The sequence below is a fragment of the Dendrobates tinctorius genome, unplaced genomic scaffold (genome assembly GCF_039654945.1).
Source record: "Dendrobates tinctorius isolate UK_male_01 unplaced genomic scaffold, ASM3965494v1 ptg000162l, whole genome shotgun sequence".
In the NCBI taxonomy this organism is placed as follows: Eukaryota; Metazoa; Chordata; class Amphibia; order Anura; family Dendrobatidae; genus Dendrobates; species Dendrobates tinctorius.
Window position 1 is genome coordinate 21279583 of NW_027361829.1, and position 18990 is coordinate 21298572.

Genomic DNA, 18990 nt, shown 5'->3' on the forward strand with positions numbered 1-18990 from the left:
CGTTTGAGATGATGCCCTTTCGGTTGGTGGAAAGCACAGCTTTCCGCGAACTCATGGCCTATGCAGTACCACGCTATGACCTACCCAGTCGCCACTTCTTCTCTCGCAAAGCCATCCCAGCCCTCCACCATCATGTGAAAGACCGCATTGTCCATGCACTCAAGCAGTCAGTGAGCGGAAAGGTGCAACTCACAACTGATGCATGGTCCAGTCGGCATGGCCAGGGCCGTTACGTGTCCATCACTGCGCTTGGGTTAATGTGGTGGATGCAGGGTCCAAAGGGGACAGCGGTGGTGGGACAGTGCTGCCTAGCCCACGGTATAGGAAACAGTTGGCTGTAGGCGTTCGACCCTCATCCTCTCCTCCTCGTCCTCCTCCTCCAGAAGCGAAAGCTCGTCCACAGAGCGCAGTCGTACGAGCACTCCATCTGCAGCTGCCACTGTTGCACACGATGTGTCCCCCTATCGAGCAGCTAGTGGAAAGCGTCAGCAGGCTGTGTTGCAGATGATGTGTTTGGGCGACAGACATACCGCCGAGGTGCTGGCCGAGTACTTGAAGCGACAAACTGAGTCATGGCTGGGCAGTGTACATCTTGAGGCAGGCAAGGTAGTTAGTGATAACGGCCGTAATTTTGTGGCAGCCATAGCCCTTTCAAAACTCAGCCACATACCTTGCTTGGCTCACACCTTGAACCTGGTGGTGCAGTGCTTCCTCAAAAATTATCCGGAGTTAACAGCCCTGCTCCAGAAGGTGCGAAGACTGTGCGCGCACATCCGCCGGTCGCCTGTACACTCCGTTCGTATGCAGAAGCTGCAGCGATTGCTCCACCTTCCCAACCACCGCCTCATTATCGACATTGCAACAAGGTGGAACTCCACCCTGCACATGGTGGAGCGGCTGTGCGAGCAGAGGCAGGCCATAATGCATTTGTGGGAGGATACACGGCCAGGCACTTTGAGAGCAGACATGGAGTTGACAGGCGTGCAGTGGTCGAAGCTGAAAGACCTTTGTAAAGTCCTTCAGTGTTTTGAGGAATGCACATGGCTGGTAAGCGCAGACGACGCCATCCTAAGCATGAGCATCCCACTTATGCGTCTGCTCATGCAAACTTTGACGCACCTTAAGGAGCAGGCGTCTGCAGCCAATGTTGATGAGGAGGAGGGAATCCTTGATGACATCCAGCCATTGTCTGCTCAGGGACCTCTCCTGGACGAGGTGGAGGAAGAAGAGGAGGAGGATGATGGGGATGATTACTTAGGGGAGGAGGATGCATCTCGTGGGGCAAGTGAAAATGTTGGCGTGGCAAGGTCTGGTACAGGGTTTGTGCGTGACTGGAGGGATGTGGATTTGCCAGAAAGTGCTCCTCCACCCAGCACTCGCAGTGCATCATTGACACCGGGAACATTGGCCCACATGTCAGATTATGCCTTGCGGATCCTAAAAAGGGACCCCCGCATTGCCAAAATGATGAACGATGACGACTACTGGTTGGCCAGCATCCTGGATCCACGCTATAAAGGCAAATTACAAAACATCATGCCACAGGAGAACCTTGACCTAATATTGGCTAATAAACAAGCAACTCTGGTAAATCGGTTGCTTGAGGCATTCCCAGCACACAGCAGCGGTGATGGTTCTCACACGAGCCGTACGGGCCGGGGGCAGCTTGGCAGAGGTGTTCGTGGTGCACACAGCAGAAGTGGCGTTGGAGACAGGGGTTTCATGACAATGTTGTGGACTAATTTTTCAAATACCGCTCACACAACTGGTAATACTGCATCGATGGAAAGTGACAGGAGACAGCAGTTGTCAACTATGGTTACAAACTACTTTTCCTCCCATATCGATGTTCTCCCACACAGGTCATTCCCCTTTGACTATTGGGCCGCTAAACTGGACACCTGGCCTGAATTGGCCCAATATGCCTTACAGGAGCTCGCTTGCCCAGCTGCAAGTGTGCTATCGGAAAGAGTCTTCAGTGCAGCTGGATCAATCCTGACAGAAAAAAGGACCCGTCTGTCAACCCAAAATGTGGATGATCTAACCTTCATTAAAATGAACCACGCATGGGTTTCCAAGGATTTTGTCCCACCTTCCCCTGATGACACATAGGGTGACAGAAAAATGGCTTGCTTTGGTCCACCTCTTCCTGGTACTTCACCTATTTCGCCTTTTGCATCAGCTGAATGTCCAACATCAACATATGCCACTTTCTAAAACTCCCTAACTGTGCTGCCTCCCCCCATGGCCGGGGTCACCACCTAGCGCACGACACCATGCGAGTGCCGTTGCCCTGGACAGGTGGGTAGGCCGACTCTTGGGTGCGGGCACTGGCACAGGGTCCCTCATAGTGCAATCAAGTGTCTCTGATGGTGGTGGTGCACACCCGCCGTCAGACACACCGCTGTACTATGAGGGGCCCAGTGCCAGTACCGACGCCCACGAGTGGGCCCCCCCTTGCTTGGGCAGGGCCCCAGCATTTGCAATCTTTACCTCTCCCTGCTCCTCCGCTGTGTAATCTGGGCCGTCAAATCCATACTGTGCCTGACACCGTCTGAGCCTGCCTCCTGAGACATATATTTTGAATGTGTACGCTATCCATACATGTTATCCGGGGATACGGTACCCTTTCTAACCTTTGTGCAATCACGTGCAATCCATACTGGGCCTAACACCGTCTGAGCCTGCCTCCTGAGACATATATTTTGAATGTGTACGCTATCCATACATGTTATCCGGGGATACGGTACCCTTTCTAACCTTTGTGCAATCACGTGCAATCCATACTGTGCCTGACACCGTCTGAGCCTGCCTCCTGAGACATATATTTTGAATGTGTACGCTATCCATACATGTTATCCAGGGATACGGTACCCTTTCTAACCTTTGTGCAATCACGTGCAATCCATACTGGGCCTAACACCGTCTGAGCCTGCCTCCTGAGACATATATTTTGAATGTGTACGCTATCCATACATGTTATCCAGGGATACGGTACCCTTTCTAACCTTTGTGCAATCACGTGCAATCCATACTGTGCCTGACACCATCTGAGCCTGCCTCCTGAGACATATATTTTGAATGTGTACGCTATCCATACATGTTATCCAGGGATACGGTACCCTTTCTAACCTTTGTGCAATCACGTGCAATCCATACTGGGCGTGAGAACGGCTGGCGAGCTGTTAAGCAAGCTACAGCACCTGTCCAGACAAGTACAGGGATTCCCTAGCGAGGAGACTTATTTGATTGTTTTCAATGTTGGGACAGCAATTTTTGGGGAGCACTATACTCTGGAGAATGATAGATGGGGCCCACCATACACTGGAACATTCCAAAGGTGGACATCAGACACTGGAGCAGCATTTACAGGGCCCATTATACACTAGAGCATTAGAAATGGGGCCCATTATGTTTGGAGCATTATTTGGGCCCATAAGACAGTGGAGCTTCATCCATGGGGACCAACATATACTGTAGCATTATGTGGAGCTCATCATATACTGTTTCAAACATTATATGGGACCAATGATTCTGTATGGAGAAATAGATGGGCCTCGTCATGAGATGTAAAAAGTGAGGTATTTTTCATTGTACTATACCGCTATTTATCTGCCGTATCGGAGCATGATGAGTTGTGGTATGTGTTAAAGGGGCGCTCTTTCGCCCAGGGCACATGAAAACCTGCAGCCAGCCCTCCCCCCCCCACAACTTTAGCCAAATAACCCCCATTTTTCAGTGCGTAACTTGTATTATGAAGTTAATTAAGGTTGACAAGCTTAAGTAAGAAGAATTGATGCTTTTGGCATTCAAATGGGCACTGTAGGTGTGTTTCCTGTCCTCCTCTCACTGCCGACTTTTATTCCCCATTGACTTACATTGGGTTTCGTGTTTCGGGACGACCCCGACTTTTCCCTATAATCGGACGATCTTGCTCGACCCGACTTTTGGAAAAGTAGGGTTTCACGAAACGAAACGCGACACTAAAAAACCAAAAGTCGCTCAACTCTAGCCCCGAGTATATAAATACCAGCTTAGTGTATTCATAAATCAAACTTATTATACACACAATAGCGGTGTTAAATAATACCAGAACAAGTGCTTTATCGATTTCATTTATTTGTATTCAGCCAGTGAGAGAGGATGGATAGGTACAGGACACTTACATTATGACAAGAGGCTTTGTAGGACATTCAGTGTCAGAAAAGCAGCGGGTTAAAGAAGTTCTTTTCACAATTTCTTCTTGCTCTCTTTCACCCCGTTCTGCACTCAGTTACTCTCGGGAGTCTTGATACCCTTGCGTGAACAGAATTTTTTTTAGAAGCCTTCGCCACCTGTTGTTCTGTATTCCGCTTGTGTCTTTTTGCAGTTGGTATCACTTTCCAACTTCAGACAATACTAATACGCTGAATTTTAATATTGTCACCTCCAACGTTCTCTATCGGTATACATATGTAAGACAATGGCAAAAAGACACAGTAAAAATATCAGGACCTGAAGGGGCACACGTGTATATATACATGTATATACACACATATGTGATTTGCATAGACAGATCATTTATGTAAGTGTCCTAACATCTGTCCCTTAGTTGCAGTAGTTCTCCAGTTCATACAATGAGCATGTGCTATGGCAGCACTGTTCAACGATGCCTCTCTTCCTCATCTGATATTCCTGTGATGGGAGCTGCATCCCATCCAGATCATTGCCTTGGACTTCATTCACTGCAGAAATAGGAAAATATAGAAGCACATTGTTAGATTAGACCAAGGTCTGGCCCCATAAAACTCATCTCTATGTGAAAATATATTGCTATACTATGATACTATTATGGTAGTTTTATTACCTTCATGTTGGTAGGTAGCAAAAATGAATTATAGTTTATTAGTTCATACTGACAAAGTTAGATCATCTTTAATTTTTTCTTCATTTATATAGTGCCATTATATTCTGCAGAGCTGTACAGAGATACTTATCTTTCATCAGTCATGGTTTCCAATAGGGCTCACAATCTACATTTTGAATGAATGTTTTGGGATACCGTATTTTTTGGTTTGTAAGACGCACTTTTTTCCCCAAAATTTTGGGGGAAAATAGGGGTGCGTCTTACAATGCGGATATACCTTTTTTGTGCTGCCGCTGCAAGTGTCCGGTGCTTGCCGCCGCCGCCGCGCTGTGTCCCCCGGGTGCTGCTGCCGCGCTGTGTCCCCCGGTGCTTGCCGCCGCCGCGCTCTGTCCCGTGCTGCATGGGGGGCTCTGCTGTTCCATCCCTGCTTGCAATGCCCTGTGCGGTGGACTGCTTCCGGGAAAATGGCCGCCACGCAAGTGCAGATGGAGATTTCGGCGCTGAAATCTCATCTCATCTCTCGAGATTTCAGTGCCGAGATCTCCATCTGCGCTTGCGCGGCGGCCATTTTCCCGGAAGCAGTCCACCGCACAGGGCATTGCAAGCAGGGATGGAGCGGCAGAGCCCCCCACACAGCACAGGACAGCGCAGCGGCAAGCACCAGGGGACACAGCGTGGCAGCAGCACCCAGGGGACACAGCGCGGCGGTGGCAGCACCAGCACCCGGCAGCACTGGGGGATAGAGTGGGTGGCAGCACCCGGCAGCACCAGGTACAGAGCGCGGCGGCAGCAGCGGGGGACAGAGCGGGCGACAGCACCAGGGGACAAAGCGGGTGGCAGCATCGGGGGACAGAGCGCGGTGGCAGCACCGGGGGACAGAGCGGGCGACAGCACGAGGGGACAAAGCGGGTGGCAGCACCGGGGGAAAGAGCGGGCGACAGCACCAGGGGACAAAGCAGGCGGCAGCATCGGGGGACAGAGCTGGCGACAGCACCAGGGGACAGAGCGGGTGTCAGCACCGGGGGACAGAGCGGTAAGCAATAAGATGCCTGGATTATAAGAAGCACCACCATTTTATTTAAAAAAAAGTTTTTTCCTATTTTTCTCCTCAAAATTTGGGGTGCGTCTTATAATCCGGAGCGTCTTATAAAGCGAAAAATACGGTAATTGACCTACAAATACGTGCAAGGGTGTGTACTGTAATGTCTCTTTCCTGCCCTTGAAAGCAGCAATCTATAGTCCTATGTATAGGTATAATAATGGATATTAATTATTAAATATTACCTATTAATTGATAATAGTACCGTTATCCATGCTGAGCTATTTTTAATGTATAAGTAATGTAAAGTGTAGGGATGAGTGAGAACTAATATGCTCAGATGCTCGTTACTCGAACTGATTAATTCCTAATGCTTGGATGCTCGTTTCAAGTAAAAAGTATAATGGGAGTGAATGGGAAATACAAGAATTTTTCTGGCAACATCATGGGGAAGACCCCTGGAAGCATCTCTTACTCCCAGATCACTGCTGGGAACAATGGTTTCACACTTTTACTCCACTTTAAGGACTGACAATAAAACATTCAAAGTCAATGAGAAATTGTAGTTTACAAGAAAAAAATGTTAAGAAACCATCTTTCCTGGATAATTACTTGTATATACTGTAAGCAAAATTTTAAAAGGATTAAAAATAAATAAGTAAACTAAAATTGATTTTTTTTTTTTAAATCATTGGAAATTTCAGTGTAATTTATGAATTAAGCAAGAACTGCCAAAAATGTGATGGAAGAGGGACTCAGATAGAACCTGTATTAGATATAAAGGAGGGCTTCATACACATTTTGTTCAATTTGTCATGTAGTAGTACTCCTAAATTCATAAAGGCTATGCACTAAGTGCAAAACCTGCCAAAAATTACAAGCAGAGTCATCAATAGACTCTTGAAGACACCAACTGAAGTGCCTTATTCAAATATTGTGAGAAGACTGTAGTTGTGGTACTCCTACATTCATAAAACCTCTGCACACAGTGCAAAGCCTGCCAAAAATTACAAGCAGGGTCATCCATACACCGTTGAAGGCACCAAATGTAGTGCTGCATTCAAATATTAAGAAAGTGTAGTAATGGTACACCTACATTCATAAAGGCTCTGCACACAGTGACAAGCTAGCACCAAATATAATGTGGGTCATACATGCACCCTTGAAGGCACCAATTGGAGTGCCTCATAAAAAAATTAGGCACGTGTAGTTGTGACACTTCCACAATCATAAAGGCTTTGCACAAAGTGCAAAGCCAGGAAAAATTATAAGGAGGGTCATCCAGTCATCCATAGACTCTTGAAGGTAACAACTGCGGGCCTCATAAAAATATTTTAAATGTGTAGTTGATGTACTCCTACACTCATAAAGGCTATGCACAAACTGCAAAGCCAGGAAACAATGATAAGGAGGATAATACAATCATCCATATACAATTGAAGGCAACAATTGGAGGGCCTCAATCAAATATTTTGAAAGTGTAGTTGATGTACTCCTACACTCATAAAAGCTTTGCGCAAAATGAAAGGCAGGAAAAAATTGTAAGGATGGCAATACAGTCATCCACAGACCCTTGAAGCAATAACTGACATGCCTTATTAAAATAGATTGAAAGTTTAGATGATGTATGCCTACTCTCATAAAGGCATTGCACAAAGTGCAAAGCCAGGAAAAATAATAAGGAGCATCATCCATAGGCAACCAGGGAAACAAAGGGGGCATCATTAAAATATTTTGAAAGTGTAGTTGATATACTCCTACACTCATAAAGGCTTTGTACAAAGTGAAAAGCCAGGAAAAAATTATGATCATCCAGTCATCCATACATCTTCGAAGGCAACAACTAGTGAGCCTCATTAAAATATTGAAGATTAAAAATACCTTATGTGCTGCTGTCATCTGGTGGTGTTGAAAAGTTTGGGTTAATCCAGGCTTTGTTCATTTTTATCAGAGTGAACCTGTCAGCATTTTCTGTTGACAGGTGAATGTGCCTATCTGTTACAACACCTCCTGCTGCCATTAAAACCCCTCTCAGACAAGACACTAGCGGCAGGGCAGCACAACACCTACAAGGCATAGAGGGCCAGCTCATGCCAGGTGTCCAAGTTTGAGACCCAAGTTTGAGCTGAAGGTTGCAGAGGAATTAGGAAGCACTCTGGTTTTGCTTGACCACCTTAAAAAACTTTTCCCTACTTGTCAAAAATACTTGGTCATCAGGGCCTGGAAGCTGGGAGGGTATAATGACATTAAAATAAATTCCAACATTTTTTATAAATACATCAATGTGAAAAAGAAAAAGAACAGATGGTATTGGGCCCTTAAAAGACGATAATCACAAGATATTTATAGAGAGCAAAGAAAAGGCTTAGATTTTAAATAGGCACTTGTCTGTCCATTGATTTTTCAATAAGGCAAAAGTCAAAGTTCACCACCTGATATAATTAGTTTAACACAAAAAGCAGTATGCATGCGTCTGATAACATTGACAAATATCCCAACCCAGATGGCATTCCTCCTCGGATACTGAGGGAATTGAGCTCAGTAATTGACAGATTGCTGTATCTCAGATCACATTTACACGTATAAATATATATGTGGTCAGTACAAATGGCTTGCACATGACTTATTCCTTCCAAAGACATACTAAGGACCAGTGGGCACTCATTACGGGTGGAAGAGAGGCGATTCCCGCAGCTAAATAGGAAAGGGTTCTCTACGGTTAGAGCAATCAGACTGTGGAATTCTCTAACACAAGAGGTGGAAATGGCAGACACTGTAACAGTTTTAAAAAAAAGGCTGGATGATCTCAAATAACATTGTGGGTTATAGTTAAATTAGTGACAAAATGTACAATTGGTGGAGAAAGGTTGAACTTGGATGTGGTCCACTATTGCCAATGCCATCTAGTGCACGTCTTGCCGCATGTATGAAATCCTTGAACAGCCGGTTGAGGGTGCATACTGCTGTGCAAGATGTGAGCACGTTGTGCATTTGGAAGCCCAGATACTGGATCTAAATGTGCAGCTGGCAACACTGAGATCCATAGACAATATGGAAAGGAGTCTTCTGCTCACTGAGCAGACGCTCAATGGGATAGATGAGGGGGGGATGCTAGGTTGGAGCTGCAGGACAATGAAGCAGCTAGCTGGGTGACAGTTAGAAGGCGGGGTAGAGGGAAGAGCACCAGGGAGGCTAGTCCTGATCTGGCACACCCCAATAAGTTTGCTAAGTTGGCAGATGAGGGGAGTGTTAGTGCAGGAGTAGCACTGCTGCAGCAAGGCAAGTCCTCTGAAAGCCGGAGGAGTGTCTGCTCCAGTAAGGGGGGAAATAGGAGAGCAGAGCAGGCCAGACAGGTTCTGGTAGTGGGAGACTCAATTATTAGGGGAACAGATAGGGCAATCTGTCACAAAGACAGGGATCATCGAACGGTGTGCTGCCTACCTGGCGCTCGAGTCCGACACATCGCTGATCGGGTTGACAGATTACTGGGAGGGGCTGGAGATGATCCAGCGGTCATGGTGCACATTGGCACAAATGACAAAGTTAGAGGTAGGTGGAAGGTCCTTAAAGATGATTTCAGGGAATTAGGCTGTAAGCTTAAAGCAAGGACCTCCAAGGTGGTAATTTCGGAAATACTTCCTGTACCACGTGCCACGCCAGAGAGGCAATGGGAGATTAGGGAGGTTAATAAGTGGCTCAGGAATTGGTGTAGGAAGGAGGGGTTTGGGTTCCTGCAGAACTGGGCCGACTTCTCAGTTGGCTACAGGTTCTACGCTAGGGACGGGCTGCACCTCAATGGGGAGGGTGCAGCTGTGCTGGGGGAGAAAATGGCTAGAAGGTTGGAGGAGTGTTTAAACTAGGGATGGGGGGGAGGGTATTCCTTTTATAGGAGGGGAAGACAGTGCAGATAGAGACCTGGGCACAAATAATGACATTGGGGGTGGGGGTGGCATGGGGGGTGGGGTTAGAACAGTAAATAATTTAAGAAAGAATAGAGGTACAGAGAGATACATAAAGTGCATGTATACTAATGCCAGAAGCCTCGCCAACAAAATGGAGGAATTGGAGTTAATGTTGTTGGAACATAATTATGACATGGTGGGGATATCTGAGACATGGCTGGACGAGAGCCACGACAGGCCGGTTAATTTACAGGGCTATAGTCTGTTCAGAAATGACCGTACAAATAAGCGAGGGGGAGGCGTGTGTTTATATGTAAAATCATCCTTAAAACCCATCCTTCATGAGAATATATATGAATCTAATGAAAATGTAGAGTCCCTGTGGGTAGAGATAAGGGGAGGGGGGAAAAATAATAAATTACTGATAGGGGTTTGTTATAAATCTCCAAAAATAATTGAAGCAACAGAGAATATCCTCATAAAGCAAATAGATGAAGCAGCCACTCAAGGAGAAGTCATTATTATGGGGGACTTCAACTACCCTGAAATACATTGGGGAACCGAAACCTGCCGTTCCAGCAAAGGTAATAGGTTTTTGACTACTATGAGAGACAATTACCTTTCACAACTGGTTCAGGACCCAACAAGAGGGGGGGCACTGCTAGACTTAATATTAACCAACAGGCCAGACCGCATATCAAATGTATGGGTTGGGGGTCACTTGGGTAATAGTGATCACAAATTAATAAGTTTTCATGTATCCTTTAATAAGATGTGTAGTAGAGGGGTTACATGGACACTAAACTTCAGGAAGGCAAATTTCCAACGGATGAGAGATGATCTTGGTGCAATTAACTGGGACGATATCCTGAGACATAAAAATACACAAAGAAAATGGGAGACGTTTATTAGCATCCTGAATAGGACATGTGCACAATATATACCGTATGGGAATAAACATGCTAGAAATAGGAGGAAACCACTATGGCTAAATAGAGCTGTAAGGGGCACAATAAGAGATAAAAATAAAGCATTTAGAGAATTAAAGCAAGTAGGTAGTGATGAGGCATTAAATAAATACAGAAAATTAAATAAATTCTGTAAAAAGCAAATCAAGACAGCAAAGATTGAGACAGAGAGACTCATTGCCAGAGAAAGTAAAAATAATCCCAAAATATTCTTTACATAAATAGTAAGAAGCTAAAAAATGATAGTGTTGGTCCCCTTAAAAATAGTCTGGGTGAAATGGTGGATGAGGATGAGGAAAAAGCCAATATGCTAAATGACTTTTTTTCAACAGTATTTACACAAGAAAATCCCATGACGGATAACATCATCAGGGATAAAAATTCTCCGTTAAATGTCACCTGTTTAACCCAGCAGGAAGTACGGCGGCGTCTACAAATCACTAAAATTGACAAATCCCCGGGCCCGGATGGGATACACCCCCGAGTACTGCAGGAAATAAGCACAGTCATAGATAGAACATTATTTTTAATCTTTAAAGATTCCATAATAACAGGGTCTGTACCACAGGACTGGCGTATAGCAAATGTGGTGCCAATATTCAAAAAGGGGACAAAAACTGAACTTGGAAATTATAGGCCAGTAAGTTTAACCTCAACTGTGGGTAAAATCCTGGAGGGTTTTCTAAGAGATACTATACTGGAGTATCTGGAGAAGAATAACCTTATGACCCAATATCAACATGGGTTTACAAGAGACCGTTCCTGTCAGACTAATCTGATAAGCTTTTATGAAGAGGTAAGTTCCGGACTGGACCAGGGGAATGCAGTGGACGTGGTGTACATGGACTTTTCAAAAGCTTTTGATACGGTGCCACACAAAAGGTTGATACATAAAATGAGAACAATGGGGATAGGGGAAAATATGTGTAGGTGGGTTAAGAGCTGGCTCAGGGAAAGGAAACAAAGGGTGGTTATTAATGGAGCACACTCGGACTGGGTCACGGTTAGCAGTGGGGTACCACAGGGGTCAGTTTTGGGCCCGCTTCTTTTTAACATATTAATGACCTTGTAGGGGGCATAGTGAGTAGAATTTCAATATTTGCAGATGACACTAAACTCTGCAGGGTAATTAATACAGAGGAGGACAATTTTATATTACAGGAGGATTTATGTAAACTAGAAGTTTGGGCTGATAAATGGCAAATGAGCTTTAATGGGGATAAATGTAAGGTCATGCACTTGGGTAGAACAAACAAGTTGTATAATTATGTGCTTAATTGTAAAACACTGGGCAAAACAGTCACTGAAAAAGACCTGGGTGTATGGGTGGGCGACAAACTCACATTTAGCGGCCAGTGTCAGGCAGCTGCTGCAAAGGCAAATAAAATAATGGGATGCATTAAAAGAGGCATAGATGCTCATGAGGAGAACATAATTTTACCTCTATATAAGTCACTAGTGCGACCACACTTAGAATACTGTGTACAGTTTTGGTCTCCGGTGTATAAGAAAGACATAGCTGAACTGGAGCGGGTGCAGAGAAGAGCGACCAAGATTATTAGGGAACTAGGGGGTCTGCAATACCAAGACAGGTTATTACACTTGGGGTTATTTAGTTTGGAGAATCGAAGGCTTAGGGGTGATCTTATTACAATGTATAAATATATGCGGGGACAGTACAAAGACCTTTCTAATGATCTTTTTACTCTTAGACCTGTGACGGGGACAAGGGGGCATCCTCTACGTCTGGAGGAAAGAACGTTTAAGCATTCTCACAGACGGGGATTCTTTACTGTAAGAGCAGTGAGACTATGGAACTCTCTGCCATATGATGTTGTAATGAATGATTCCCTACTAAAATTTAAGAAGGGACTGGATGCCTTTCTTGAAAAGTATAATATTACAGGGTATATACACTAGATTCCTTAATATTGCGTTGATCCAGGGAGCTAGTCTGATTGCCGTATGTGGAGTCGGGAAGGAATTTTTTTCCCCAATGTGAAGCTTACTGTTTGCCACATGGGTTTTTTTTGCCTTCCTCTGGATCAACATGTTAGGGCAAGTTAGGATAGGATATGGGTTGAACTAGATGGACTTAAAGTCTCCCTTCAACCTTAATAACTATGTTACTATGTTACTATGTTACTATGTTGATGGATCTAGGTCTTTTTTTTCAACCTATGTAGCTATGAGAGGGTCACGGGAAAGGCAGAGATACATAAAGTTGGCCATATGTGCCAAGCTACCTACAATCAACACTTCCCGATCTCCATCATGATGACTACTCTCCATCTCCTCTACCTCCTTTATCTCTACCTCCTTATTCCCTTCCTCAGTCCATCCACATAGGAGAGACAGGATGAAGCTTGTGTGGGTACTAGCATCTGTTGTGCTATCAACTACCTCCTGTTCCTCCTACTCAGCCTCCACCTCCTCATTGTTACCCAACCTGTGTTGAGCAGATGAGATGAGGCTTGACTGGGTAGTACCTCCCTGTCTCATGTCTTCCTCCATCTCCACATGGTTCACATGCAAAGCTTCAGCTTTAATTATGTGCAGTCACTGTCTATGTAGGCACAGAAGTGGGATTGTTGTGCTGATTATGGTGTCATCACCGCTCACCATCTTTGTGGAGTGCTCAAAGTCTGGAGAGCAGCACAAATAGCAGACATCCATGCCCACTCTTCACTTGCTATGTGCGGAGGCTGACCAGAATACCGACAGGCATGATGGAGCTGGTAGTACACAACTGGTCTCTGCTGCTGACAAAGCCTTGCCAGCATGTGCCTTGGGGAGTTCCAGAGCATTGTCACGTTGCACACCAGTCGGTGCACTGGCACTTGCATGCGCTGCCGCAGCACTGCCAGAGCATCAGCAGCTGTAGCCGGAAATGGACGCTGCCGTGGCATACCCTGACTAGAAGTTCGGGCATATCTAAGTAGGTTTTCAGAAATTACTAAACCTCCAAGTTCAGCACGTGAGTCAAGCATGGTACTTGTGTGAGTTTGCCAAGCTTCACAGCCACCATCAGGTTGTGGCTATTATCACACAGACACAACCATGCCTGGTTTAGCTGGTAGAGCCACAGACCTGTCTGATTTGTTATTCCTTTCAATAACTGCCATGTGGTTTGTCTCCTAGACAAGTTAGCTTAAGCAGAGTCTGTTGCCACTTCACTGAGGCAATGCTGTAGAGCTTCAGGCTTCCAGCTGATTTGGATGGCATGCTCTGAGATAACATAGGTAACTTTTATTTTGCGGTTGAGGAAAGTCTGCGTGAAAATGGGTGTAGCTAGAAAATTGGTTTGGCATTGAAATGGGCATGTCTTTTTAAATGAGCGTGGTTTCCAAACACAAACAGGGAATCTGTTTTAAAAAATTGAATTCCACCCCTGGCTATGCTTCAATTGAAGCTGCAAATGGGGGTCCCATGACTACCAACATTTCAAGCACATCTTGTGAATAGCGCATAAATGCTTCCAATGGGAAATGTTGGCACACAAGTAAAACCGTCATATTAAATTACATAGCAGTTGCTTATTGGACCTGAGATTAGTGATATTCAAGATTAGAAATTTTCAGTAAACCAGAATGATTTAGATCACTATAAAACAAATTATACATTTCACTCTTATGTGGAACATTACTATCAGGTTATCGGAAATCATTATTCAAGCCAACCACAAGCACTCTGTGCACCCTTGAGGTGGCTGAGATGTGCAGTGCAAATTCCATCTATCTCGACATTCCTATTGCTCCTATAAATCCAGACCTGTCAATCAAAAAAGAGGGCAAGGATAGATGCTAAACAAATATGTGGGAAAGGTTCACTGAACTGCGTGGCCACGCCAAGTGTGCATCAATGACCTGTGCTTGGTTACAACAGTCACTTTTTGGCTTTTCCTTAAAAAGAAAATCTATGATAAAAATAAAATGAACAGATACCCTGCAGTAAATAAAAAAATAGCAATAGTGCATAAAAATATTATAGGGTACTTGGTTAACATAATTTTGATCAAAAAAGTGAAAGCCATCCTACCATGTCACAGGGCCCCTACTCTGGATGGTCCTAACCTCTAATATTAAACCTTACCATATGTCAAATGATGTAAATACGAATAAGGGCCGAGCAGGACCAATACCCCGACCAATGGGGCGCTATATAAATGTAATGTCCAGCTCAATGAACAGTGAGGCCATGCCGGTTTTTGCACAGTGTGCAAAAACCTGAAACAAAAAACTAAAGAAATGAACTGCAATACAAGTTGTTATGCATGCAGCATGTAGGCACATGTTCACACTGGCCAATAAACAAACAAAACCTAAGATAAAAATAGGGTGAGCAAATACCCTGCAGTAAATAAATAAATAAATAAATAAATAGCAATAGTACATGAAAATAAAATAGTGTACTTGGTTAACATAATTATTCATGTCAATAGGGTGTGCAGTACGCGGCGGCAACCACTATTAGAAGACGGAGTAGTTGGTGTCAGTTTGGCATAAATACACATGGCCGCCTTTAGACATATATATTGTAAAATATATTGGGGCTTATGTTCAACTATTGTAAATATAAAAGTAAAATGTGTCAAATGAAGAAACTGAAAGCAAACGTTAGGCTGTTGTCGTAGTCAGGGCCACTCTTTCATTTTAGCACTAATTTTTAAGGATAATTCCCCATTATCTACCAATCTGATCCACAAAAATATTTTATGTCTATTGTCAAAATCTGAAACTTTATATCTGAATGTTTAAATTAAGTTCACATCTTACCTAATGGCTGTTCAAGGTCTCGTCTGACCTTAGGGTAGTAATAGAAACCTCTCTCACCACACACCAAGAACAAGGCTTCTACAAGGTGAGGCCCACATAGGTGCTGGTTGGCTAAGGCTTGGGTGGTGGGTGTAAATAGGATGAGAAGAACTGCCAACGGGAGGCATTGTATCCACAGGGCCATGATGAAAGAAATGGAGGGCAGGTCTGTGCACAGAAGAAGTAAAGAAATTATGAGCTGTACTAAACTGAGAGAAATATGCTGAAATACTACATAATTAAAAGGGAACCTTTCAGCAGGATTATGCACAGTAACTTACAGTATCAGGTATACGGATTAAAATGATACCTTGATTGATGAGATCCGTTTTGTGGTTGTTGATTAATTTTCAGTTTTGAGTTAATGATATACTAGTGCTCCAAGATGGCCTGTGGGGGGTCTTTATATGGTCCTCTGATTAGGTATTCATTAGTGTGGCTTCTGACAGGTCACTGATATACCTCAGTGACCTGCCCCCTAGTTTACATAATGAATATTATATATATATCTTGAAGAAAAAAATCATCCCCTTGTGCACGCAGGCACCAGCAGTGGCGTCTGAGCTGCAGCATGATATCATATATAATGTGTATGTAATCCTTTTCTTTCATGTTATCCATAAATTTCTAAAAAAAAAAAATCAGTTTGAAAATGGCGCCGGCCGTGCCTGTACAGTAGCAGCAATCGGCGATCTGGTAGCTCCTACTGTGCAAGCTAGGGCGGCGCCATCTTGCTAGAGAGAAAAAAAATCTCCTCTAAGATGCTAACCGATTGATGCTACTGCGTCGGCAGCGCCATCTTGTAGGAGGCAATTTTTTTTTATCTAGCAAGATTGCACCACAGCTATTGGATTACCGAAGCTGCTTACTCTGCAGACACGGCTGACACCATTTTCAAACTGATTTTTTTTAGGAATTTATGGATAACAGGAAAGAAAAGGATTACATGTACATTCTATATGCGATCATGCTGCAGCGCAGATGCCACCGCTGGAGCCTGCCTGCAGAAGGGTATTTTTTTTCAAGGTATATATATATATATATAATATTTATTATGTAAACTAGGGGGCAGGTCACTGAGGGATCAGTGACCTGTCAGAAGCCATACTGGTGAATACTTAATCAAAGCACCACATGCAGACCACCCACAGGCCGCCTCAGAGCATGAGCATATCATTAACGCCAAACTGAAAATAAAGATTAAACATCAACCACAAAATATATTTTATCAACCAAGGTATCATTTTAATCAATATAACACGCCAACCTGACACTGTCTGCAGGTTACTGTGCACAATCCGCCTGACTGGTTCCCTTTATTGAGTATATAAGTTAAACAACTGAAACATTCTTTCTTCCTTTATATACAGGAAATATATATATATATATATATATATATATATATATATACTGTATTTGTCCTGTGTTAGCCAGTAGAAAGAAAAATATAAACATTTGAGAGTCCTCAGTGGTTGATACCTTTTAATGGCTAACTGAATAGATGGTAACAAACTACAAGCTTTCAAGACTACTCAGGTCTCTTCATCAGGCATAGAAAATAACACACAATACTTATTCCTGTGCCCTGTTGCATATAAATAAATTTTGAAATTTTGTGTTATTCTTTGCCTGATGAAGAGACCCGAGTAGTCTCGAAAGCTTGCAGTGTGTTACCATCTTTTCAGTTAGCCATTAAAAGGTATCAACCACTGAGGACTCTTAAATGTAAATATTGTTCATGCTTTATGTAGTGATTTAACATTGACTTTAATCTTTACACAGCCATAAATGGTACACATCTATTGTTAAGTGGTGGAAATAGCTATGTGTTTGGTTTAAATCTAAATGAAAGGCCATTTGTCAGTAGGATCAACCCTCCTATGCCATGTGTACATGAACATGCAGTAATAGGAAGTTGAATAAAATGATATCTTGATATCTCTGATCCAATGTTTTATTCCCAAAAAATCCACGTTTTTCTTAATATGTAAATATTAATTTTCTTAATATGTAAACAAGCTGTTAAGATCTATAGGCTGGACATAATGATCTCCCTGAGAATCTGCTCCAGAGCTTATGAGCTTATTTTCAATATATGGAGGTGTTACCAGTGGAAAATATGTAGATCAGGAGAGTAGACTGTCAGTCATTGCATGGCTCACACTGCTAACACCCCCCTTTATCTAATATAAGCTCTGGAGGCAGATTCTCAGGGAGACCTATGTCCGGCCCATAGATCTTAACCGCTCACTTACATATTAAGAAAATGTTAGTTTCTCTGGAATAAGACATCTGACTGCAGATATCAAGGTATCATTTTGTTCAGCTTTCTATGATCTACGTGCCCATAGGAGGGTTGATCCTACTGATAGAGTCCTTTTACTTTTCTGCCTTAGTATATATATATATATATATATATATATAATTGGTGGAGATTTGGTAGAAATTAATACACATAAAGGAACCAAACAAACTAGTACATAATGTAAGATTCTTAATCTGTTTTCCACTCTATGTGCAGATTCAAACTTGTAAGCTAATCTCTTGTTAAGTAGCCATCCAAACCCCAACCACAATGACAAGACACTTACCTGGATGAGTGCTAGAGAAGGACCTTATGGAGGGATGGCAGGTGTAAGTGTGATCTTTATGCTCCTGCAAACCCATTTTATACATCACAAAGCACCTTAGCTAAGCATCCTGCCAAATTTTGCCAGCTCATTAGCTGCTCCTCCCAATGAGTTGAACAGTTACCTATTAAATTTGCAAGTTCCCTGGAAATAAGGATCATTGATTTCATTTCTTAGCATCAACACTTGTTCCCATTACTTGACCACCTGCCACATTAATTCTGCAGAAAGGAATACACAAGGCAATTTTAAAAACAAAATGGATATCAGTAAATATATATATATATATATATACATATATATGTGTTGACACCCCTAAAAATTGTTCAAAAAAATTAAGTATTTCTCCCACAAAAATATTGCAATTACAAATGTTGTACAAATGTTTATTTCCATTGTGTGTATAGGAACAACACAAAAAAATGAAAAAAAAAAGGCAAATTCAACATAATTTGATACAAAACCCCCAAAATGGGAGGACAAAATTGTTGGCATCTTTCCAAAATTGTGGGTAAACAACTTTGTTTCAAACATGTGATGCTCGTTCAAAGTCACCTATTGCAAGTAAGGGTACGTGTCCACGATCTGGAACTAGAAATGCTTTGAACGTAACATATGTTCGCTGCGTCCAAAGTGCTGCCTTCTATTGAATGCAGGTAAATCTGCATGTGTTCACTGAACTGTGCACTGGGTGACTCTGGTGGTTTTGTGGGCAGGCGGACAAGAGGCTGGCCCACAAATCCTGAAATCTCCAAGGCTTAGGTATAAACCTTAGATAATATCTGGCCAGA

The 18990-nt window shown here is 43.3% G+C and overlaps 1 protein-coding gene across 1 annotated transcript; it reads right to left on the bottom strand.

Moving 5' to 3' along the window:
- Positions 1–4099: 4099 nt before the first annotated feature.
- On the bottom strand, positions 4100–18208 carry LOC141052654 (insulin-2-like). Its single transcript, XM_073549889.1, has 3 exons — positions 18161–18208; positions 15531–15737; positions 4100–4724 (listed from the first exon to the last, which is right to left on the bottom strand). Exons 2-3 carry the CDS (start codon positions 15712–15714, stop codon positions 4588–4590), a joined length of 321 nt encoding a protein of 106 aa, XP_073405990.1. The 5' UTR covers positions 15715–15737; positions 18161–18208; the 3' UTR covers positions 4100–4587.
- Positions 18209–18990: the final 782 nt, after the last annotated feature.

Coding starts and splice junctions, on each gene's coding strand:
- LOC141052654 (XM_073549889.1), bottom strand. CDS start 15,714: ATGGCCCTGTGGATACAATGCCTCCCGTTGGCAGTTCTTCTCATCCTA. Junction 4,725..15,530: donor AGACCTTGAACAGCCATTAG/GTAAGATGTGAA, acceptor CTATTTCTGCAG/TGAATGAAGTCCAAGGCAAT.